We start from the raw sequence: 26139 nt of genomic DNA, 5'->3' as shown, positions 1-26139 counted from the left end.
AGGTTTTAACTAAAACACGTAGCTTTCACTTTAGATGATCCTTTAAGGAGTTATCCTGCCAACATGGGTGCATCTTTTTTCCGCGGGGTCACCGGAAATGGCGTCGCAATGGCCGAGCTTAAAATATTTTTTTCCAAAAATTTCAGAATTTCTTTGTTAATAGTGTATGTTTGTAACAACAAAAAATTCTAATAAATATTTAATTTTTTATATGAGAAAAAATTGTTGAAAAAAGGCTGTTTTTACCCGAGGAAACTTTAAATTTATTGCTGTGATAATTTGAAGACAAATAATCTGATAATCTTGAAATTTGTTTCTGTCTGTTCTATACATAATCCTACGATCGGATTTGAACTGATCAAAAAACGAATTTTGGCAGATTGAAAATGACCAAAATTTGAGCAAAAATTCAACAGTTTTTAACCGCCGCCATAATCTTGATTTGTGATGTTTTTTCGATCGTAGATTATTGTACGGAAAATATCTTTTTTATACACGGAGCAGGCCGGAATCTCTGCAGCAATGAAGCACCTTTTTTCAAAAATTTCACTGTGTATTTTTGTTGTTGTTGTAGCGGCAGAAATCTGCCGAGTCGACCGTCCTTGGCCTGTCCGCACCCATTAACGTGGACCCGACTGTTGTGGCAACGGCTCGGAAACATTTTCTCTGTTTTGGCTTTCATTGCAACACAAAAAACTTCAAAGTACACAATTTTCACTTTAATTTATTTATCTAACTGCGGCGTTAAATTTTCGAAACGCAGGCTTAACGTGAGTAACAAGGCTTCACTTTAAATTTTGCGTTTTTGAATTAGGAAACCAAAACCTTTTGCCACACGTACAAAACTTCTGCAGGTTACGCTTAGATTTACTTATGCACACGAAACTTTCCATCAAAAGATTTGCACAGCTTAACGGTGTAATTGAAACTTAACAGCTTTTCATGCATAGTGCGATGCCGTTAAGTTAAAAGTTTCCGCGTTGCACGAAAGTTTAAGCCGTTCTAAATTGTGTGGCTCATTTCGCCAACTGATTTGCAGCATCGAAGTTTTGCGGAAATTATTTGAGAGTATTCAAAATTTAGTTTTTCGTGAATTTGACAAATTTTCATAAACCGAAATAAGAAATAATAAAAGCACAACTTATTTACTATACGATATATGCAAGATATAACAATTCCATATAAACATACATATGTATATACTAAAACAAGCAATACAGATATTTGGCAGATAATAGAGAGCTTCCTAATTCAAATTCATCACCACAAGTCGCACTTAAGCAATTAAGAAAAATAATAATAAAACTGGTTTATTAGAATAGTGGCGAATGTCGCACAGCATAAAAGATGCTTGATAGTTCACTCGAATTTCTTCGGAAGATAATTAAGCCATTCTCGCTCGAACTTCTTCAGAATATTATTGAGTCAACTCATATGAATGACAGAATTTTAAGAGAAACTATTTGCTACCAGAAATATTATAATTGCAAATGCTGTGACCAAGAATTGAGCCCGCGACCCGAACAATGTTACCCACATCGTAACTAATTCGGTTGCCGCTCTTTCACACACACACACGCACTGGATTTACTACCAAGACATTATGCACATAATATTTCGCCAACGAATTCCTCAACCTCGTTATGTAATGAAATATAATGGCTTATTATGGCCAAACATAAACTCAAATTAAATCAAAAACATAACCGAAGTAATGTGTTTACAAGCAAAATGGGAATTTTTCGGCGCTTATTGCGCTCACCCGCTTAACTTCGGATTTAATGGGCACATTAACTATTTCATTAATGTCAACCTTTGTCAATGTATGTGTAACAATAGAGCTACAAAATCAGCAACAAGAATGAGCAGTCTGATGGCCAAACGCCTAAAAGCAGGCAGTAGAGATGAGCATTTTGTTGACAGCTTTCAACTGCAGCGTTGACAACTGATGTGGCCGCCGATTCGCAAACGGAATTTCATTACTGTGTACAACCTTTGATGCTGACAAGTAGCCCGAGCGATGGATAATGAGTGACGGAACGTCTTTTGAGTATTCAAAGAACGTTATATTCACAGAGTAGCTTTGATTCGCTGTTGAAAGACAGCACTACAAGAATGTCATTATAAAGTGGAGAACACATTGGAGTTCCTATGTTAAACAGTATTTGAATTGTGATAGTCATTTCAGCAGCAGCACTGTTGGTCACTTATTGCTTTAAAGGCGGGTACACTCTTCGATTCACTAGCACTAGCTAAAAGGCTCGATCGCTTACTCTGTGGCCATATTTAAAGGCCTGTGTATACATTTTATATCGATAAGGGTTGGAGTTACCAGAGACGACTTCGTTGAAGGTTGGGTAATTACTCTAAATTGGATTTCTGAACGCAGAAATGAAAAACATAGATTTCTTTCACCGGAGCATGTATCCAATTGGAACAATAAGAATACCCCTTTTAAGGTCAAAGTGCCTGAATATGACAATTTTGAGAGAAAAAAGCTAAGAAGACAATTTTATTTCTTCTACAGCAGAGGAAAGCGAGGAACCAAAACAACCGAAAATGCGGCAAAGGCCAAATGGTGCTAGCCCCGAACAGCAACCGGCAATTCAACATGAGTTGTTTCCCACGAGCGAAAATTTTCCGTGTTTCTATTCTCCAGGAGCTTGCGAAAATTTGCCAGCTGCAGCAGCTAGAATCCACAAAACTGCGCCGAACGGCCCTTCGGGTGCGTTTTCCACACAAAATCTGAAGCTTGTGTGAAATGTTGTTATGCTTTTTTCTTCTAATAAAGCTGCCACTTTGTGTTGTTTACTCTGCTTCTTTTGCAGCGCTTACTTACTTTTGTTACTTTTGTGTGGCTGGCTGTAAAACTTTTCATCACGACTCCAAGATTTCGGACTTTTTGTATTTGTAGCAAGTAAATTACGGCTCTAGTTCAGACAAATTTGCCAAAGTTCGTCCGAGTGGCAACTTGGCTGCAGTACGCCACATGCACAGTTGACCGTGGGAGGTGTCTACGTAGACTGGCTTGGAACTTTTTCTCCGTTTTTGCGCATTTCAATTTCGGTTGTATTATTTTTTGGGCTTTCTGGTTGGTGGTGGCACAAAAGTCAAAATGTTAGTTTTCGCTTGTAAAAAGTTTGCTTTTCCCAAACGCTCACGGCAATAACTTCTCCACTGGAGTTTTGTTGTAGATGCTTTGTTGGCAGTTTTTTTTTGTTTTGGTTACTACCAACTTTGGCACTCGTATGTGTGAATGGCTCGGTTTGAGGCCCTTAACGGCGAGCATAACTACGATGTAATTTAGCTAAAACCATTTGCGCAAATTTGTTGAACTCGTTATTGTTGATGGTGGCATCGGTTGCTGGTCGCTGGTTGTTGCTAAATTGCAACTTGTTATGAAGCTCGTTTATGAAGCTTTATGGGGTTATAATGTGTTGGTATGAATACAAATTGCTCCAACAACGCGACTCTTAGCGCCTTCTACGGTTTAGGGTCCGAAGGCAGTGCGCTACTGGTTGTTGTTGTTGTTTAAATGTGAAATACTGCGAGGATTACGGAAATTATGCGAAAATTGCTTTGGTGCTTATATATTTTTACAGTTATTTATTGTATGAAAAGTGGACCATTGAGAGTAGCAAATTTATTTATACGTGTTAGGGACATATTGACACCTCGGAAATTCGCTCAAAAGTTCCAGGAATTTGTAACATAATGTTAGATTTCATTTACTTAACTCCCACGATAACTCAGTTAATTTAGTTTTGTTTGTGTGACTTCAAGTTACTTTTTAGTTATGTCTTATATAAACAATTTTTTGTTTTTTTTTTACAACTTTCAACTGTGTTCAAATCTTTTTGATATTTCCGACCTAACCCTGCAATTGCTGTAAGGATTATAATGTAATATAAAGACTTGTTGCGAAGAATAAAATTCCGCGGGGTCACCGGAGTAAATACGCACAACTGAACCCACAAACAGAGACTTGATCACCGAAAAGCCGATACAATTCCTCACTGTGATATGGCAAAGCACTAAGTACTGAAACTATAAGCGATTGTCAACATCAGTTTTTGAGAGTGACTGTTATAGCTTCCTAAAAATTATAACCAAAGAAAGCGCTTTCGATAACTCTCGCGTGGAACTTGAAAAAAAAATTATATTTGCCAAATTATCGCAAAATTTTACCCATTACTTCAATGAACAATTTCAAAATTTGGCACTTTCCTCTCAAACATGTCAAAATCGAACATGCTACGAGCTTCTTATACGTCTTATAAGGCCCCAGTACACTTGTCTCCTATTTGGCTTCAATAAATGCAAAGTCGCCTGTGCATGCCACAAAATTCAACCGAAACTGGCGAGCACACACCATGCAGATACAATTAAAACTTAAGGATAATCCTTGCCTTTGCCTGTGGAGCTGCGAAAGCGACACCGAAAGCAATTAACTTAACTAATGCACACCTTTTGCGTTTCTCCAGCAACTCCTTGGCGCGGTACTGAATTATGAATTGTATCAGCTCGACAGTAATGACACTCTGTCGGCTATTTTCGCGCCGCAAACGACTCATGGCAATTGATGTCGCGCAAGTTGGCGTCTGTGCGATTCACACGCGCGCACACGAACACACACACGCCAAGGGGGCCAGCGGCGCAAATTCGCAGCTACGGCGATACCGTTAACAGCTGGTAGGGTATTAGTGCGACGATAATACGACGTGGGCGTCGGTAAGTCAGCGTTGGTTGGCAACTAGATACGTCTAAGGTAATTATTTAGTAACCGCTTGAAGGACGATCGGCAGCGCAAGCGACGTGGATGTGGCCGGTTGCAGATGTCACAGGGCGCTGCGGTGGCACACTGAAAGTAGATTGATGTGGGCGCGTGCGGTGTCGTTCCAAAGGCCGCGCAAGGCAATAGTTCTTGTATAATATGTATAACTAATCACTCGCGCTAAAGTTGTGTGCTCAATTTGCGCATCTGGTTGGCGGGTATTGCTTTTCACGGTCTATATTTCACACATATCCAACTTTTTTTTTTTGCTTTCGTGCGCGTTTTTATTCATTTGCGGATATTAATTGCTGAGCAATAATTCAACGCGTTAACCGAAGGCCAAGTTTCCACATATGCACACACTTATTTGCCACATGCGAGAGTCCGTTTACGCGACCCCAAGAGTTACATAGTATATTATCCGGAGCACACACCTTGAGGCGCGATGTGAGCAAGCTGAGCAACTTTTTTTTGACTGCCAAGCAGTTGCTGTGTTTTTCGCACTTCTTGCACGCAGAAAATTAATGTCCTTGAAATCACACCTGAACACCTTAATCCTTATGTTAATACCGCTCAGACTCAGCGACTTATGTGTTGGCGTATTTTCGGCGAGACTTATGGTTTTGTAGCAACAAAGCACTTCACCGAATACAAAACTTTTACTTGTAATTTATTTTATTTCACTTTGCTTTGGCACAACATTGCACTCTGCGTTATTCCGTTGTTCGTTCGCCACTTGGAGGCTGCACTAGATGTAACCGTAACCGTACTGTTGCTGCGGCTGCTCAAAGCTGCGACGCGCGTCGCGTTGAACTTTTTTCCATACGGCTGTGCTCCGCTTAGGTTGCACGTTAAATTTAAACTAAAAGTGCAAAGTATACGAAGTACAAGAAAGTGCCGACGAGCAACACAACAAGCAATTCCATTTCCCCATTCACCGTTTTTTCAATTTCCTTCATTTTATTTTTTGCAACTCCCTTAAGTGCTGCCGTGCCGCTGGAAGAGTCATGCAACGCCGCCACGCAGCAGCTAAGGCAACATTCGTGGCGTGAGCGGACTGAAACGTCTTGGTCACAATTGGCAACAACAACAACAACAGAAACGCACTTAATAGCAACACAAACAGCGAAACAAGTGTTGACCAATTCAATGGGCTTAGCGGTGACGTAGACTTAGGCAACACCAACACATACACAAACACGGCACGAAAAAAGTATAAGCAATAATAATACAAATATGGATGCGGAGGGTTGGGGGGCAGTGTGACTGGGGAAGTCGTTCCCAACAATTAATTTTGTTTAACTTGTGGATATTTTTATTAGCGCCTTTCATTTCGTTTAGCAGCGCCACGACCACGACCACTCCCACTGCCATTCTCCGCCGAGCACACTTCTATGCTGGATTGTATGCGGAAGGTTTGTGTGGGTGTGTGTGCGCTGTTGTTGCGCCTCCATTGCGAATTGTTGCGAATGCAAACACGCTAGCGATTGCCTTGCCGGTTTTATTACTCACTTGATACTCGCCTTTAATGCCGTTAGAGCTTTTGTGGCACACTTAAAGGATAACAATTATGTAGCTGCTCAAACGGCAAAGTGGAGGTACTGAGTGTCCTAGAGAAACGGTGTTCAAATGTATCTAAGGCTACATTCCTTATAGAAGCGCCAAAGTAGACAGAAGAGATTAGTTAGTGCAGTGCATTCAATCAGTGATCAGGGACTGGCTATAAAGCGTGCCTGTGAAAGGTTTGCGGGTTTTTTGCAGTGGTCTAAATCTCGTTATTTAATCTCTGCGGACGGAGGTTTAAGGATCTTGGATCCATATTTCCGATTAGGGACTTGGGCTATGTGAGTCTTTGAGACGGAGTGACAGAAGGAAGGACACAAGAGACCTTAAAATTGGAGATTCCAAGCGAAGCGAATGTATTGGGTCGAATACTTTCAGAGCTGAAATGTTGTCATCCATTCGGACGACATGACCGAGCCAGCGTGGCAGCTGACTCTTAGTTCGGTGAACTATGTCAGGGTCGTCGTATATCTCATACAGCTTATCGTTCCATCGAATGTGGTATTAGCCGTGGCCAATGCGCAAAGGACCATAAGTCTTCCGCAGAAACTTTCCCTCGAAAACTCATATCGTCGAGTCATTAGATGTTGACATCGTCCATGTCTCTACACCATAGTGTGGTTTTTGTTCGTCGAGAGAGGACTTCACTTCTCAATTGCCTACTCAGTCCGAAGTAGTTACCTGTGGGCAAGAGTTATTCTGCGTTGGATTTCGAGGCTGATATTGTCGTTCCAGTGGACAGTGGTTCCAAGATAGACGAAATGATCTACGACTTAGTAGGTATGACTGTCAACAATGACGTGGGAGCCTAGTCGCGAGTGCGACGACTGTTTGTTTGATGACAGGTGATATTTCGTCTTGCCCTAGTTCACTACCAGGCCTATTTACTTTATGTAGAGTTCCAGTAAACATTTCCTTGAAATTGACTGAGCAAAAAAGAAACGTATTTCTTAATGAGAAATTATCAAATCTTTACCCCTTTTGCCCACCAAAGCACGCCACTGCCGTCAGCTGCGAGTGCTGTGCATGCGGCACGAATCAAGCCGGGTAGATAAAAATGACACAAGAATATGCGAAATGTTTAGAGAAAAGCGGTAATAAATATGACATACTCTGCCAGCCATGGAAGAGTCGGCTTTATAACTCTTCGTGCTTTTGCTGAGTCGTCACAGCGCTTCGCCGCAGTTACGAGTATATACCATATACTACACGGAATTTCGCAATGAAAATGCCATCGAATCACAAAATGCCAATATTTTACTTCCTGATAGTAAATGTTCCGTTATACAGGTTGTTGTAGTAGTAAAAGAAGGAGAATAAAAACTGGAAAGTAGCACGAACAGCGGCGGAGCAGGATTAACGACGGAGCACGTTTGTGCACGCGAACGTTGCAGACACGGCGCAAGCAACATCAAAGAAGACGCCAGCCACAATTCCAGGTGACTGCCTCACACACACACCCTCACACATATGCGCATTTTATATGAGGGATTTCGCTGCGTGCAAGCGCCGCAGTGGCACCTCTGAAGCGTGTCTAAAATATTTGTGTCGAGCCACTAATACCCCACTTCTGATAGCCAACTGCGTGCTCCGACGCCATTTCCTCTGACAGCGGTGCTGCAACATTGTGCGGCACTGAAGTTGTGCCGTGCGCCGCGCATAAAAAGACAGGAAATTTAACTTGAAGTTGGTAATTACTAAAGCATGCTTAAGTCCTGCCAACGGAATGCTTCAATGAGGAGTGCTCGAGGTAGCCTCGGCCAATTTGTGGGTCAACACTTCAAGAAAAAAGAAGAAAAAGCACGCACAGTGGCACTGTTGGCGAAAATAACAAGGAAACTACTTACTTTAATTAAAAAATAAAGTCTTTTCGTATTTTGTCAATAGATGTCGTCGCAGTCGTATATCTCCAGTGCTACCAATCAGATTGTGTAATACCATATAATGTTGGAAAGGTGAGGTTTTGAACTATTTATAAAAGGCTGGCTACAAAAAGAAGCTCGATGTTTGAGTACCACACGAATTGTCTGTGAAAAATTTAATGAACCGAAATAACATCTGCGATTCTTTGCTGAAACGAAATGAAATCGAACCATTTCTGAAGCGAATGGTAACAGGAGACAAAAAGTGGATCAAATACGACAATAATGACTGAAAAAGATCATGGTCCAAGCATAGTGAAGGTCAACAAATGTTCGCAAAGCCAGAATTGAAGCCTCGAAAGGTTATACTGAGTGTTTTGAGGGATTGGAAAGGAATCATCCACAATGAACTGCTCCAGCCTGGTCGAACGATTGATTCTACATTTTACTGTCAACAACTGATGAGATTGAAGCAAGCAATCGAAAAATCGACCTGAACTGATCAACAAAAAGGGCTTCGTGTTCCATCAGGACAACGCTAAACCTTTGATGCCTCGGCAAAAACTGGGAGAGCTTGGCTGAGAAGTTTTGATACATCCACCATATTGCCCTGACCATCGGATAATCATTTGTTTTGGTCAATGCAGAACTTCCTTCCTTAATAGAGTAAAGTTGGCTTCAAGAGAAGCCTGTGAAAATTACTTTACGCAGTTTTTCGCCGAGAAACTAGAAAAGTTGTACACTCTTGGAATAATGTCTTTAGCGGAAAAATGGCAAAAAGTGGGCCACTAAAATGGTACATATTTGTTTTATTAAACTTCATTATAAATATAAAAAATAAGTTGAAGTTTGATTAGAAATACGAAAAGATTTTTTCGACTACGCCATTATTACATAAATAGTAAATGTATATACAATTTTTATCGCTTAGTATATACAATATGTCTGTATTAGGTGCATTTGCTATCCAAAAACCCGTAAGAATATGCCACATTGCAATGTTTTGGATTTTGTCGGCTTTGGCGCACTGTTTCGTAGTTTCCACTCAGCGATTTATCGGACTCATTTACCTTAAATATAATAAAACCTTTTGTTTTGTGGTGTTAATTGCTTATTTTCCGCATGCTTAAATAAAAGTAGCTGAGCTTAACCTTCGATTGTTGCTTTTTGTTGGTAATGTGCTTTTGTAGAGAGAAAGCCGTTAATTCCGCCAAAATATTTATACAAATGAATTTGGCACACATTAAATATAATTTTGGGCAAAATGATTTGTGGCATGCTCTTTCACGATTACAACGAACAGGAATTGACACCTGAATGCCAGCAACAGGTTTAACGCCTTGCAGGTACGTCTGTACATATGTGTGTATTATATATCAGAATAAACATATGTGAGTGTATAATCACATACAGAAGTGCCTCACATACAGAAGTCCCTCAAACGATTTCTGTTATAGCTGATTTGAATAAATATTGCTAACGGAAATGAACGTTTAATCAGCGCTTCCGCCAAGGACGTTTTAAGAACGCTTTCTTTAAGAACAAATAAGAGTGTTTTGAAGTTGCGTCGAAACAATTTGGACTCACTTGTGCAACATCAGTTACTAAGTTGCATATAAGCAACTAATTGCTATGCAAACTTCAGTCTCCTTCCGTCTGTTCCGTCCAGTAAAGTAACATACGAAAAGTGTGTTTTTTGTTTTTTGAACAAAATAACCACTGCATATTGAAAGGTATTTCAATGTTCGCATGTGGCATGCAACAGTCAACTAACTAAGCGCGGAAAGTTTTTTGCATTTTCTGCTTGCGTTTTGCAAAAGTTTTGTTAATAAGCATTTGCAGATTGGCTGCTCGCACACGATGTTGCCACACGAAATGCCGCCATTTCCACGAGTAAACACGCATTTAAATGCCAACTACTTCGGTCTATATTTACTTTCGACTTAATACTTGGAATTCTGCGAAGTTTTTAGTTGCAACCAAATATTTGTTGAATTATATCACTCGCATGTGAGGCTGAGGCTGTCGACAAGAAGTTTTGCTATTAGCCAAGTTCTTAATTGCGTTTATGAACCAGCATTGCTTAAGCTAACGGGCTTAAGCGGATGTGGTTAACAATAAATGCGCGAAAAAAAGTTTTGCACTAACTTTCACGATGAATATGAATCCGAATTTAATTTATTTTTTATTTATGAACTTTGGTACCAAATTGGGCTAAAGCTTTAAATGTCTCATCATAGCGAGTCTCATAATAATTAACACAAATGCTCGTAAGAAGAAGAAAAAGTGATCGACAAAAATCGTACATATTTGTTTATTTATTATTATAAATACAAAAAAATTAGTTGAAGTTTGATTAGAAATACGAAAAGACTTTTTCGACTACCCAAAATCAAGAAGTTGAATATTATTATAATAACCCATGCCAAATATGAGCAATTTCTCAACAACAAAATTAAGTCGGCTATAACTTTCGTCATTATTTCATCATACATGACTATATATATGTAAATATAAAAAATTTAAACGAATTTCCGAATCCCTTAGGTATGTATGTACCTTCAAGCACTTCAAGTATTAACTAAAGCGCGTTTTCCCACGGCTCCACCAGAATGCGTGTATTTACACTTCAAAGGACTAAAATTTCTGATATTTGCTCCTTTCATTCATCACATGTTTGTATTCACATTGGAAATTGTCCAAAGGAAATTTTTATTTCTTTTCGTACTTTTCACCGGAGAATTAATGAAGCTGCTGCGTGCTTCCCCAATTTGTGCCTTCAACTTTTGATTGATTATGGCGAAGTCAATGGCAAAGTGAAACGGAAGCAATAACAAAGAGAATTGGGCAAAAATGTGAACAAAGTTCAATACGCCATATTTGAGCAAATATTTAAAGGCTTCATAAAGCGGTCCTTTTGTGGGTCGATTAAATGTGCCGCTACCGTTTACTCAATATATATTAGAGCGAAATTTGACCTAATTGAAGCCATTAAAAAGCATAAACATTGATCGAACATTATTATAGGTTAAAGTGGGTCAAAAGACCGGCATACGAAGGAATTGAATGAAAAAAGAAAAGGAAGTGAGTAGACACAAAGGAAGTGCAGTGGAGGGGGACGGCATGCTTAAACTTGAAATAGTTTTATTTGCGCGTGAGTAGAATCGGTAAAGTTTTTTCAGCTTTTTGATTTCACAAAAGTTTGTCTGGCTTTTTGTCCGGTAAAAAATGATGACTGATAATAAAGCAATAGTGCTAAAGGAGGGTACACACATTATCAAAAGTGGAAGTACCTGAGTAGAGGAGGCTATATTATCCAAAGAGGAGGTATTTGAGTAGAGATTCAATGAGGGTTGAGGGATAATAGAGTAATTACCTTAAAAGACTCTTTATCAGCTGTTAACATCAAGGAACTATTAAAACTGTGCTTGCTACCATCAGAGAGCCTCTCAACATCTTTAATGAATCGAGTAAACTCTTTTTGTTAATTTTTTCAGACTTTTTGCAAACTAAGCGTCGCCTTAAAAGACTTTTTTTGGTGCAATTAAAGAAAAGAGATTTATTACTTTTCAAGGATATAACAGCATTCAACACTCGTTTTCATTAAAAAAAAGCATAATATTATAGCACACCTCGCTAACTTCCCATTTCATATATATTTTAATGTTAACTATTTTATTTAAATAACTTTCGATCATTAACGCTACAACACGCCCTCATTAAAAATTACTTTTATCGCTTTCAACCCGTAATATTTGTGTGAATGTGCGTACTTAAGTTAAAGAGATGTTAATTAAACGAGTCTGCACGGGGCGTGCGGGCGGAAAGCAACTTAATTAAATTTTTATCCGCTGTTGGTGCACTTGACGTTTATGCCTTCCAATCTCCTGATATTAAATATATATCTTATCGAATCAGTAAGCTCGCTTTGGTATTAATGCAAACGCAGGCTCTATTTACATACATACATACATACACACATTCATAGCACATGCATGCATACAATATGCATCCGCAAGCCATTCGAGCAGCCAAAGCGCAACAATTTTGTAATTACGGCTGACAAATGCATTAACAGCAACACTGTTGACCGTTAGCCTCAACAGAAACTGCAATAATTGCACGTATGTAAATAATTGGCCGGCATAGCAAATCGTATGCCTGTATGTATGTATGTGTTTGTGGATATAGCTGGTTCATTATATTTTAAGTTCATTATCACTTCAAAATCCGTTCCGAGCTTTTTGCAGCAAATTCGGTAAATATCAGCTGCAGCAGCACTCACACACGCACACACATATAAATATACATATATGTACATGGAATAATAATGCATGGAATGGATTTGTAATTTCGAATAAATTCTAATTAATTCACAATATCGATATGAACGTATCACAATATTTGCACTTTCATAAACATAATTACTGACGCTGCACACGTCGCGCCGTGCCGCTCCTTCGCTGCCATTTGCTGCACAAATTGCAATTGATTTTATTGCTTTTAAGCGTTAATTTCGAAATCACATAAATAGTTTTGAGCAAATTCAACGATTCAATTTCAATTGGGTAAACAAATAGTTGCAAACACACCTCCCGCACAATTATTTATGATATTTGCTATCGCTTGCCGCGCTGAAGTAAGCGCCCTGCAAGCGTAACGGTACATTTCTATGCACATTTGCTATTTTGAAAGTCTTCGACGTGCTTTGGCGCTATCTAGCAAATGTGATATTGGGCTCAAAAATTACTGTTATCGGCGTGGCAGCTTTCATAACGGCGCTTCTTAAAATAATTGTTAACTTCATATCATTGCCGTCCATATCAGTATCTCCTCGGCTTATTGTGAAAATTAACCGACATTTGTCTACTTTGGATATTTATCATGGATTTCCTTCTAATGCTTTTTTCTTATCACTACCAAATAAATAAAAAATGCTGCTCATTTTTGGCTGAAATTACATTGGTGACGTGAGAACGTTGGGGATACAAGGGTGCGTCAATACATAGTTTTCTTCCATTGGAAGTCTTGTGTATATCGTAATTGCTCAATAAATTGTAGAAAATTGTCATTTAGAGATCTTTTAAATATTTGTAAAGCAGAAATTGCTAAATAATGACATGATTAAGTGACAGTTCACATATAAGGTAGTCGAAAAAGTCTTTTCGTATTTTGTCAATAGATGTCGTTGCAGTCGTATATCTCCAGTCCTACCAATCACATTGTGTCAAACCATATAGTGTTGGAAAGGTGAGATTTTAAGCTTCATTTAACCAAAAAAGAAATAAAATTCGGGGAAGTTGAAAAAAAGTTACAGGTGTTCAAAAATTAATGAAAATAAGGGAGAAATTCGCTATATGTGACCTGGTCTACGAAAAGGGAGCTAACGTGCGAAAACTAGTTTTCTAGGAAAAGCTGTTAAAAATAATCGTCAATTTCCCGTTATCTCATTAATTGTTCTCCTTCCTTGGTTCGCTCGTTTCCGCTCTGGAAATTTCGATGTGAAAGATGCCCCTCGCTCTGGTCGACCCATCGTTGAAAAAGTCGATGAAATTATGGAAAATATTGACCAGAACCGTCACATAAGCAGCCATGACATCGCTAAGGAACTTAACTTTCATCATCAAACCGTTTTGATCCATTTAAAAAAGTCTAACTGCCACATGAATTGTCTGTGAAAAAATTAATGGACCGAATCAACATCTGCGATTCCTTGCTGGAACGAAATGAAATCGAATCATTTCGGAAGCGAATGTAATGTGCGAAAAAATTTGGTGTGTGTGGTTAAGCTCAACAAATGGTAGCAAAGCCAAGATTGACGTTTCGAAAGGTGATGCTGAGTGTTTGGTGGCATTGGCAAGGAATCATCCACAATGAACTGCTCCAGCCTGGTCGAACGATTGATTCTATATTTTACTGTCAACAACTGAAGAGATTGAAGCAAGCAATCGAAAAGAAACGGCCAGAACTGATCAACAGAAAGGGCTTCGTCTTCCATCAGGACTACATTAGACCACACACATCCTTGATGACTCTGCAAAAACTGGGAGAGCTTGGGTGGTAAGTTTTGTTGTATTCACCAGACCTTGCACCATCGGACTATCATTTGTTTCGGTCAACGCAGAACTCCCTTAATAGAGTAAAATTGGCTTTAAGAGAAGCTTGTGAAAATTACTTGAGAAGCCAGAAAAGTTTTACACTGATGGAATGAGTTTCAACGTACTATGAAGTTATTTCTTTTTAATCATTTTTAACGGCTTCTACACTAGTAAAAATGTGACATCGAATTTTTGATTTCAGCGACCAGACGAGTTCTGAATCGCTGACAATCGCAGTTAGTTTTAAACCAAAGAACTCATCATCTAAAATCTAGAGTATAATTTGCTAGCCTTCGTAAATTTCATGTGAGTGTAGATAAAATGTATGGAACGCCATAAATAAGGCACATTGGGCTGGGCGTGCTGCTGATTGTAGTAAGAAAGGCAAGCCTAAAAAATGCCCGCAGGCATTACTGATCAAAGTTTTCATTTTTTGTTGTCGCCAGTTAATTAAATAAACGTGATGAATTTGATAGGCGCTGATTAAAATAAAAAAATATATATTTTTTTGAGGTGTCGACCCTCACAACATTTCTTTATTGCATGAAAGTAAATAGCAGATTTGTTGTTTATTGCTGTTGAAGAAAGTACATAAGCAAGCATCTAACCTTCAACTATTTTTTAAAGTTTTTTTTTAATATTTTGCTTGAAGTATCCAGTTTAGAAAAAACACTTTGAAAAAAATTTCCAAATTTTATGATTTTTGCAGTCTTATTTATTTATTAAAAATAACTTAAACAGAACAACTTTAAAATTTTTAAGCTTATAATACTTCCTCTCTTTAACCAGTTTTCATATCACTTGCACGTACAATACTGAATTATTTACATTTATTTAAGTATACAAGCGTTGGTTTCCGCTGAATATTTATTTATAATTTGTTGTTGCTTTTGCTAAGGTTTACAAAGGTCGGTTTGTCCAGTCGCAATACTTTGCATATATGTATGCATACATATGTATAAATATAATAATATTCACAATAAGCTGGCAAACACAAAGCAAAGCCTGCTGCAGCCCACATCTGCGCCTAAAATTATGCTGCTTTCATAGACAGATTTGCGTAATGCGTAGATTGCGAATTTGCCAGGATCCTCCCACATTGGAAAATAACAATGCACACAACGGTAAAACGGTAGAGGCGTGTGTGTGTGCACAGGTCGATCTCCTTTGCGCCACCGAAGGTCAGCGAGCCGTTAGAGCGAAACAGCAATAAAACAGGCAAACAATTGTTGGAATTGAATTAAATCGGATTTGCAGCGAGTAAATTGAATTTTCATACCAACATTTTCGCTCTCAATTCGTTTGAGTGCATTAATAAATAAAAGTGTGTGCCGGTGAGTAGCGCTTGCCATGCATGCGTGTGTGTGAGCGTGTATGTGAGAGATGAATGCAATTACTTGTATTAAATGCCTGTGCTGGCGTGGAAATTCTTTTGTCGGTGCGTGATTTTCACTAAAAAGCGCAAATTAAAAATGCTCTGCAAATTACACATCCGAAGCTAACACTACGCATAACCCGTTACTGATAGCTATAAAGCTCTATAGCACCTGTGAGATTTTGTTTTGAGCTGCTTTTAAATTTTTTGAGTAGAATTGCAATTGTGAGCACTTTGAGCAGAAAATTAATGCTGAGAATCAAAACAAACCGCATCATAACGGTATTAAGTAACGGAAATCAATATGTGTGGGACTGGGGGTAACGGAGCACTCAGAATTACGCGCTTTAATAAAATTTAAGTTTAATTGTGAACATTACTTTTTATGTTTATCTGTGGGTACTGAGCACTTTTCGCCAATTTTTTTCTTTTTCTTCTTCAACACAAAGACTCGTGTGCTTTCTTTGCAAATTATTTGCTTTTTCGCAAAATTACAATTCATTTAATTTGCCAAATTCGTTTAAATTTATGGCTTGAAGCCACACACGGAGCCGCTCTCGCACAACAATGCGTAAAAGACTTGCAAAGTGTGCGTAATGAAATTCTGCAGGGTCTTCTTTGCCGGTATTAATATTAAGTAGACGGGTGTCAAATTTCCATTAAAACTTGATTAGATTTGCACTCCACCCTGCTCATATTCGGCTTAGTAATCAACCGTGGATGGCCTCTTGGGACTTGCTTTAAAACTTAAACATGAGTATTTGTTTGAATCGGTGAAATCGTGTGTGTGTGGGTATGGGAAACAAAGGTGAGACAGGTGTGCAAAGGAATGTATCTATATGCATATGTATGTGCGAGCTCACTCGGGATACTCATGTGCACATACTGATACATACATACATATGTATGTATGTATGGATGTTCGTATATACATATACTCAGGCATGCAACCGGTGCGCGTCTTTGAAGCTCAGATGAATATCCGGAACTTCTAATTACTGCGGGAATTTTCCATGAAAAGCGAACTTTGAGAATCACTACAACCGATAATTTCCACGACAATAAACTGTGAGTGATGGAGTGCGCCATGATTTGCGACGAGTGCACGACCCACAGATTTATGTAAAACCGAGTAGATGGAGTAAGCAAAGTTGGGCTTTTGGTATGGCTTGCGCGCTGGAAAACATAATCACCGCGAGCAACACGTACGCCTTACGTTTCCTGAGTGTGCAGTTGCGGAGGCGTGAGAAGCATGCGAAGTGAGAAGAGTGTTGGTGGTTAAATGCGGAGTTTTCTGGAATTGAGCTCGCACTGACACACCTTCAAGTAGGCATTGAAATGCGCTCATTTTATATTAACTGGAAATGCACACACTCACATACAAGTATTGCGCAAATTGGCTGTATACAAAAAAAAATAATGATTAAATTAATGATATATTTTTCACGCGCCTGTATTGAAAATACCAACAAGTGTTTTTTTTTCTCATTATGAAAAAAAAAATAAAAAAGTAAATATTGCCAATAATTCGAGTGCCACATCGCTGGATTTAACCGTTTACGTTTTCGCTTGGTGTAAACAACAACAAAAGCACAATAATGGCACATTTACTGCCAGTGTTTATACACTTCTTTGCTGCCAATGAAAATATTTTCGTTGCCGTCTACTTTGGTGGTGTACAAATCAACACAATTGCACGAATTACACGAACAAACAATTTGCCACATTCTATTTAAAGCAAATATTTGCGCAAAATTCCAATTTACATTTCGAGTTCTATTGACCTATAGTCAATGCTTTTGTTATTGTTGCCGTGTTTTATTTCATATTGATTGGTGAGGTTGTTGTAATAGTACTCCGAGCAAGGACGTTGTCGTTGTTGTTGTGCTCGAACTGTAGGCCAGGATGAATGCTGTCCTTGTGGTTGTTGTTGTTGTCTTTGTGTTCGTTGTTTACTCTTAAAGACAATAACACTTGACGCGTCACTGGACCATTGACTACGAGAGGCTGAAGAGCAGCCACTAAAAATACACACACACACATTCTTATGTACATATACATTTTCCTTATTTACATACCCATGAGAGGGTTAAATGCCAGAGGAATACCCCTGCAGCTTTAAGTACATTCGAAAATAACTGTATTGCCGTTGAAGTGCAAGGCAAAATTAAATAATAACATACATTGTCAAGTGTCAAAGTTGTATTGACACACAACAGAACCAGCTGGAATGATTTCTCAAAGAGTTTATTGTAAATAAATTCGGATCAATAATTAATTATTTATTAAAAACTACTTTTTATTTATTTTTGCTCTTACACAGTTTAAGTTACTATTTGGTAATTGTTTATGGCAAAAATTACAGCTATTCAAGAGCTATTTCTCACATGTTCACTGCAGAACGGTATCACACCTGCATGGTGCACATTCTTGAATGCATTTGTTGATATTTGCAAAGAAGTTAAGCGAATAAATATGCCCATGAAGAGACTACACAGCTCGGCAGGCGACTTAACCCATAGATGTATATACAATGTACATATGTACATACATATGTAAATATATAAATGGTCAGCAGCAAGAGCTTTACTCGCCCAATAGCCGCTTTGCGTGTGCAACGGCGCTTTCCAACGAAAAAGTAACACAAGTCGGAAATTGGCGATGAAGAACGGAGAAAAATACAATATTAAAAGCCAAAAGTCAAGTAATGATATAAAAATTTTGTTTATTGACTTTACGTGTCAAGGATAATGAAATTGGGATAACTGCGACAAAATGTAAAAGGACAATCGCTCGTAAATTGCACACTTAAAGTAATGGGGAGATAATTTTTGTATAGACGTAAGTGCGGCATGACGCCTGCTTCTTAAAGCCGCTAATTGGAACATTGTTTTCGAATCAGTAAAGCTTAACTGTATCATTTGATGCATTAAAGTGCTAAAAATGAAATTGTCGCGTTTTCACTAAAAGCTTTTCAGTTATGCTTTGTGACGTTCTCTATACCTTAGCCTTAATCTTCGTTTATTCCACACTCCCACTAAAGTAAATATGCGACGCCAATAGCAGTTACGATCATGCTGTATGAATTACTGAAAAACTGACATAAACTTAAGTGAAAATTACGAAAATGTAAGTGAAAAACATTGGCATAATTCCATTTTTTATGATGTTCACTTCAAATTTCACTTGAGATGAATGAAAGTAAAATGTAATAACGAATCGCATTTTTATTAAAAACTAGTGAGATTAATAAGTACATACATACATATAAAAGACATTAACAGTTAAATAATACGTTTTAACCAATTTTTAGGCGTTCTTGAGCGTTAACGCTCAGCAATTTACTCCTTAGCTATTACAATTTATATCTAGTTATAATAGGCTTATATAATATTAAACTACCAAAAACAAACATTCATTCGTTTCAGCATATTTCTCCGTTTCTCAGTTTGGTATATTTTACTTGGCATTTTCGATTTGGTTAGTTTGCATACTAAATTTCTCCTACTGCGACTAAATAATTAGAAAAGTATAAAAATGATCACTCTCTGTCTTTGTGAGATATTTAAGGCGTTTTTTGCACAATATTGGTCTTGTTCCATCGCCAGACTGTACCATCATCACATACATAGACGAGGACACTCGAATCACGTGAGAAAGCTACTTGCCTCACAGGAGAATTGCATTTTAAATTATTTAGTGTACTCGTGTTTGTGTGCCCAGGGTCACTGGGATCGAGTTCCCATACGTACACCTTGCCATGCTGATTTCCCAATGCAATTATCTTGTGACACGGATTGAATCCAAACCGAACAAACCATATTTCACATTCATCATAGTCAAATTCGGCGATAATGGTACATGACGGGTCATTGGGTTTGAGTTGTGACAATCCTTGATGGAGCTGTCCGGGTTTCCAGCAAATTATGGAGTTCTCGCATGATTTAGATAGAACGAAATCGCCAAACCATTGCACACAATCCACATAGTTTCGATGTATATCTCGTGTGGAGAAATCGGGAAAGTGCTGCATTATTGTTGGAAAAGGCCTCTGTGATTTGTTTGGATTGAATGTACGCGAAAATTCGATTTTCTCTTTAAAATCTTCTGTATTTATACACCACAGTTTTAAAGAGTGATCCATGCCACTGGACATAATACGTTCGCCACGATAATCAAAATCGATAGAAAGCACCTCATCCCGGTGACCTTCCACACCACCAAAAATTGCAATACACACGTGCGATTGTGTATTCCAAAGGCGTATCGCATGGTCTTTACTACCAGATAATAAGAGATGCGGCTGTCGCGGATGATATTTCAGTTCGTTAATGGCTTGCCCATGGCCGATGTAGTTGCCCACAGTTTCATTTTTTTGCACATCAATAACCCGAATCACACCACGATAACCAGCCGTGGCAATCAAGGGTAGTGATGTTTTAATGTCGTATGACCAAGCACATGTGTAGAACACCTCGTCTGGCTGAAGTTGAAGGAGATTGATTACTTTTTAGCTAGTATGGGAATGATAAATGCATTAACTTACATCCGGGTCGGCGTAACACATAAGCAATTTTATACCACCTTGCCGTGGACACTCATAAATGGTGCAGCGGTTGCTACCTGCTGTGGCGAATATAAGCGGCTGATCGTTCCCCAACCACTGATTGAAACTAATACCGAAAATCGCCTGTCCATGATTTTCCTTCACATGATAACTACAACAAATTAAAATTACGTGATGCAAACACAATAGTTTGTATGTTTGATGCAAAGCAGCTTACTCATATTTATATGCAGGTTTACGTGCTTTTGATTTGTTGCTACGCCTATGACCACGGGATCGCCGTGTGGTAGGTGATTTGCTGCGAGAGGTATTATTAGTGCTGACGCTGGCTGTGTCATCCTTTGAAAATGCAATTTTAACAAAACATATATTAAATATTCCGCACTATAATTGGAACTAACTTACACCGCACGAATCTTCACTGTTTTCACCATGTACACTATCTTTCGACGTCACTTTGTCACTTTTAACTTTAGACATTTTTCATGTAACAAATAACAAATTAAGGCTATGTTTATAGAACAACCATTTAAATACGTTAATTTAAAGAATTAAACACGTTTTCTAATTGTTGACCGGTGCTCACTTGTTTGTATTTTGGCGGCAACTTTTTGGCTGTCAAATATCGACGTCAGCTGAGCGAGTCTGGCTATGTTCACAGCCCACTAACTGTGCAGGGTTGCACGCTCAGCGAAAAAATTAAAATAAAATGTAGCGTGGCTATCATATGGTTATTTATATTAAATATGATTTTACTTTTTATTGCGTATGCAGTGAAAAAAACTTAATGACAACAGAAATTGTTAAAGGGTGGAACTTGTTTTCAGTACAGCACAGTATATTGTATAGATTAGAAACGAACCGGCAGATTCCTATGAAATTAATAATTAGTCTGCCTCTTTGCAAAAAACAAAAAATCAATATCACCCTGTGCCAACATCTGGTTTTTTTTTATTTTCTGATATAAAAAGTATTTTAATTAGAGTCGGTTTCTTTTTAATTCTGGCTGGGAGCTTATACATATATAATATTAAGAGAATTGGTTAGTTTCTTGCTTGTAGAATAAGTTATATATGTACATATAATCCAAGAGGTGGATATGCACAATTTGTTAAAGACAACACATTTAATATAAAATACACACACATTCTTAGTTGTAGAACATGCAATAAAAATTGTACAAAGAACTTTTATAAAATCGAAAATTAGGCTAAAATGAATACTGAATGCAAGAAAACATGCTTTAGGTTCTGAGGAAAGTCTTAAATACCTAAAAAAGTGTGCAAGTAACAATAACTCTCTAGGAAAAGTGTTATATGTTAGAGAAGCTTTGCACAAAGTCGCATAGAATGAAAGGTGTAAGACAGTTTTACAGATGGATAGGAGAAGATAGAGTTCATAAATGGGACGTACACAAAGGAGTTAGACAGAGACGCAGCGGTTTGCGACAAAGAGATCAATGCAGTATTTTACAGAATATGTTTCATGGTGTTTGTTGTTGTATCGATTTAAATACGAGTATATTGCTTAACGGTTAATTTGGTAGTGTGTCTGAATCAAATTGAACAACTAAACGAACAAAACGAGTTTCTTGGGTATTCGTTAAAGAAAATCTACGAAATCTGCTATGTAAAAGAATTCAGTAAATACAAATTAGTTAAACAACGAAAGCCATATAAATTAGTGTCAACAACAAATTTGCAAAAGTTCATAAAGTTATTTGATCTTATGTACGTTTTATTCGTCGACGACATGGACCTCGCCCAGACCGGTGTGCGCAGGCGCCTTTGCCTCTGCATGGTTGCTTTATTACTACTACTGCTACTACTGCTGCCGACACTCTGACTACCACCGCCGTCACTACACTGTTTATCGCTTTTACTCTCCGCAAAGCTAACCTTAGCTGTGCTGGTGGTCGACGTGTCTGCCGCCACGTCCGCAGGTTTGGAGCTGTCGTGCGCAGCTGTTTCTGCCGGTTCACTGGCGTTCGGTGCGACAGCTGTTGTCGTCGTCGCTGTTTCCGTTTCCGCTTCCGTTTCGGCAGCTGCTTCTGCCTCGGCATCGGCTTCCAAAATCGTATCCGGCGGTCCGGTGGGTCCGCTGTGCGTTTGCGGCGCTAACGTCACACCTTTGGTGCGGCTGTCGATGCTGGTTTGATTGTCAAATGCATTGCTTTGTTGTTGTTGTTGGTCATCAGAGCGCGAACAACAACTATTGCACAAATTGTTGTTATCCTGATTGCTGTGACCACCACCACCACCACCATCCTCACCAGCACAGCCATGCTGTTGGTGGCCGCGCCGGCTACAATAACTGCCGCTGCAGCATTTATGCGCATCGCCGGCCTCACGCGTCTCCTGACTGTCAACGTGGTTCGTTACGTTTACAGTTGCAGTTATGTATTTAAACGGACGACATTTTCATTTTCAGCAGTGTGCAGTGAGTAATAGCAACAGCAACACACACAGAGAGCAAGGGAGGCGGACAGCAGTTGTCCGTTTTTTGATAGTAGAAAGAGCGGAATTTTGTGTAAATTTTCCCAGAGATTTTTTTCATTTTCAATAATTTTTGTGTTTTTTTTTCAAAGAGAGCGCAGAAAGAGAGAAAAGAAATTCAATTAATGCTTTTAATATAAAATAAAGAATAATAAAATATTTTAACAAATCGCTTGGGTTGTTAGTAGAGAGGGTGTTAGAGAAACGTTTGGGTTTTTTCTCCTTTCAAGTTAGACGAGATCATATCGCCATTACTATATAGCTACTATATAGAATTTACAGTTGCATTATAATAAAATTTTCTAGCAAAAAAAAAGATCTTTATAGATGTTAAAATAATATTTTTTTCTTGATTTCGTCGAATTAAAGTTTAATTTATTATTTGAGCCAATTGTTCTTGTTTCAATGAAAGATATTTCTTGTATCGAAATAGAGAATGTTAATACTGTATTTAAGACCTCTTTACCCTAGACACTTTATTGTAAATATTTTCAGGGGACATATAAAATATAATTATTTAAATAATCCCTTTTTTCTTTACATAAAATTTTGATTAATTTGATATGTGTTTTACAGATCTCTTACGAAGCAATCAAAATAATTTAAGTAAGCCTCTTATATCCAAAAAAGTAAATTTATGAATTCGTACTTTTAATTTAAGTAAAAAATCTGCTCACTGGAATCCTATCCGTCGTTATATAGGGTTTGTGTATATATTTTAGTTATATTTTCTAGTTAACGTACCAAACTAGAGCGAAGGCTGTCGCAGTTAAGATTTGTAAAAGCTTAAATTTCTAGCCCTATTTGTACTCTTTTTTTTATAATTGCTGAGCCTTACATGTTTACATTTACATACTCGTCCAAATATTTGCTCTTTGTTCCACAGGCTGCCTACCTTTCGTGCCCAGTTTGTTTGCATAACAATTCCTACCCGTTTATTCAACAAACAATAATGGGAACAATGAGGCACGTAAAGCTGATGTTGAACTAACACAATACTTAGTATTTATAGATGAGCGATGCATATGTACATATGTACAAACGAGCATGTATGAATGTGTTTATGAATGGTATGCTGATTTGCGAGTATGTTCACGGCGACGAGACATTACGTGGATGTGGATGTGGATGCGGATATGGAAATAAGTTGGTCCTAAAGTTCAGAAAGGTTGAGAGAGCAGGGCACAAGAAAAGTGAATGCCATTTCAGAGAGAGAGGGGTGTAAGTATGTAAGTAGCGCGACATAAAGCATGTCTGCTGCTTAGAGAGAAGTCCGGAGCGGCTTATATTGATTAGGAAGGATGCATAGACAAGGCGGAAACTGGGGCATGCGGCAACTTGTGGCCTGTCCGTAGGTGTACAGGTATCCACAGAGAAGTTCAGTAAGGTATAATATAAACTAATGAAAATTTTCCACCGATAAATTGCTTTTGTTGAATTTTTCTTTTGCATTACTCACTAACACATATATAAATTTAGTTAAAGATAAGCTATTGCTATGTTGAAACTTTATATGTTTGCTCGAAGAACGTGCACATACAGAGAAGGTGCCAGTACTACTTACAACAGCGCAAGTAACTAGCTAAATTGATGGGCAAGTATGTATGTAACTAGCCCATTTGCGTCTATTCTATGAAACACGAAAAAGTTTTCACTATAGCATATTGGCAAAAAAGAGTTCGGATAGCGAAATCACATTTAATAAATTTGAGTGCCTTTAAGTGGACAATGATTGTCGCATGAAATATAATTCAATTTCTAAAATCGCATTTTTTGTCAACTTTCTTTGACAGCCAGAACTTTGTCAAAACTGCCTGTGGTCAGTGCCAATCCATGGTTGAGATTTATTAGAATTTCGTGCAGTTTTGACAGAACTCTATAAACTGTCATCTTAACACACATACAGTCACATACATATAAAAAAAGAAATTGAAATAATTGGCGGAGAGAATAGAAACGGAGAATCGAAATAAATGTCTATTTATATAATTGATAGGGGCTCCGAGCGCTAAATACATATGTATATTAGAATTAGACTGCTTGCACTAATGGATGCTTAATTGTAGGCTAATTTTGTTAGATTGCTACATGATGCAGACATTCGCCATGAGTTAAAAAAATGAATGAAAAAAAAGAAAAAGTTTAAGTAAATATTTGTTGGAAATTTTCGCATATTTTCACATAAAAATTAAGCACAAGTTAATTAAAATATTTTACTAAACTTTTATTCGAAACTTTGTCAAGACAAAAATGTAGTAAAAGCTTGCAAATCACCTGCTTATTTTCCAACAAAACTCAATTAAATTTTTTCTCGTAAAAATTGTTTGTAATCACGAATGAAAATCACTGCTTACAAAATGATGGATGAATGAGCGGAAATAATGTTCCAAAATGACTCGAGAATGCACGCTTGATGAGAGAACACAAAAGTGTGGTACAAGCTAATGAGAGTAGACATCTATGTTATGTATCTATATACACTTAACTGGTCCTTTAACTATATGCCACTAAGATAGTTACACATATCCTTTTGAGGTTATGAGCCAACGCAGAACACTTAAAGGCTTTCATATTACATAGTGGTGATTAGAGTGCCAATTATATAGTAAATCAATAAATAAACATTCAAATATATATTTTTATAAAATACAAAAATTCGGGATGGAACTAGGCAACGCTATTTGGCCTGTATGCGTGAGAATGTATAAAGTAAACAGACACTTACTCTGCGTTAGAAGTTTGAGCGTTAAGTTTGGAAGAAGATCCCCTTATGGAACATTCATTTGAAGTAGTTGATCTTCTTCTCGATGGAGATGGAGAGAAATTTAGGTGAAAAATTTCGAAATTACAAAATTTGTTTGTGTAGTAAATTGAGTACAAAACAAAAAAAAACACATTATGAAAGATAACAGTACATTCAGTTATATGACTATATATGTATGTGACACCTAGTAAAGTACCAATGAAAGGACAATTTCACACTTAAATGACAAAAGTTCAACCACTGAGTGAAAGCTCTTATTTTCTATAACTCCGTATAACGTTTTATCGCAGAATTGCAAATACACCTGCTCATTTTTGCTTTATTTAAATAAAAGACAATTACTACATGATTTCTCAAATACGATTAACACTTATACATAAATATAATGAGCTGATGAACAACAAACACAAGTGAAGTATGAAATACGATGAAGTGAAAGTTCGAGGCTCCAAAAGGTGAAGTACATATACATTGATAAAAATGTTTATATTTCAACTATTGATATAGATATTTTCTTTAAAGTTTGTTATATAATCGTCTTCACCTACTCTGCCTACTGATATAATATTAAGCATGTGTTCAAACTCGCTCTTTGCAAGACTCTAAGCGCTTACTTTCGCTACTAAAAGCATGGAAGCCGG

The 26139-nt window shown here is 37.8% G+C and overlaps 2 protein-coding genes across 5 annotated transcripts in view; both read right to left on the bottom strand.

Moving 5' to 3' along the window:
* Positions 1-26139, bottom strand: part of LOC120767652 (calcium/calmodulin-dependent 3',5'-cyclic nucleotide phosphodiesterase 1) — a 175884-nt gene that overhangs the window by 7069 nt on the left and 142676 nt on the right. For 2 of the 4 annotated variants that reach the window (XM_040093823.1, XM_040093822.1), the window contains one exon: positions 21974-22600. The exons of 1 other annotated variant lie outside the window; for it this stretch is intronic. In XM_040093823.1, the coding sequence (XP_039949757.1) occupies positions 21974-22600 (627 nt within the window). Of the gene's footprint in view, positions 1-21973; positions 22601-25459; positions 25535-26139 lie in introns of all 4 variants that reach the window. One more of the 4 variants, XM_040093824.1, reaches the window with a different exon arrangement.
* LOC120767654 (polycomb protein esc) lies at positions 19158-20831 on the bottom strand. The gene is made up of 4 exons (XM_040093827.1): positions 20645-20831; positions 20457-20578; positions 20219-20390; positions 19158-20155 (listed from the first exon to the last, which is right to left on the bottom strand). The coding sequence occupies exons 1-4, from the start codon at positions 20717-20719 to the stop codon at positions 19238-19240; spliced, it is 1287 nt and encodes a 428-aa protein (XP_039949761.1). The 5' UTR covers positions 20720-20831; the 3' UTR covers positions 19158-19237.

This window comes from Bactrocera tryoni, chromosome 2, assembly GCF_016617805.1.
Source record: "Bactrocera tryoni isolate S06 chromosome 2, CSIRO_BtryS06_freeze2, whole genome shotgun sequence".
Classification (NCBI taxonomy): Eukaryota; Metazoa; Arthropoda; class Insecta; order Diptera; family Tephritidae; genus Bactrocera; species Bactrocera tryoni.
The sequence above is the reverse complement of the archived record's forward strand: the minus strand, read 5'-3'. Positions and strand labels throughout refer to the sequence as shown.

What these genes read in the sequence shown, in the direction of transcription:
- LOC120767654 (XM_040093827.1), bottom strand. Translation starts at nt 20,719, where the DNA reads ATGTCTAAAGTTAAAAGTGACAAAGTGACGTCGAAAGATAGTGTACAT. An exon ending in ACAGTGAAGATTCGTGCGGT is followed by an intron (nt 20,579 to 20,644) that starts GTAAGTTAGTTC and finishes GCATTTTCAAAG; the next exon opens with GATGACACAGCCAGCGTCAG. An exon ending in AAACCTGCATATAAATATGA is followed by an intron (nt 20,391 to 20,456) that starts GTAAGCTGCTTT and finishes AATTTGTTGTAG; the next exon opens with TTATCATGTGAAGGAAAATC.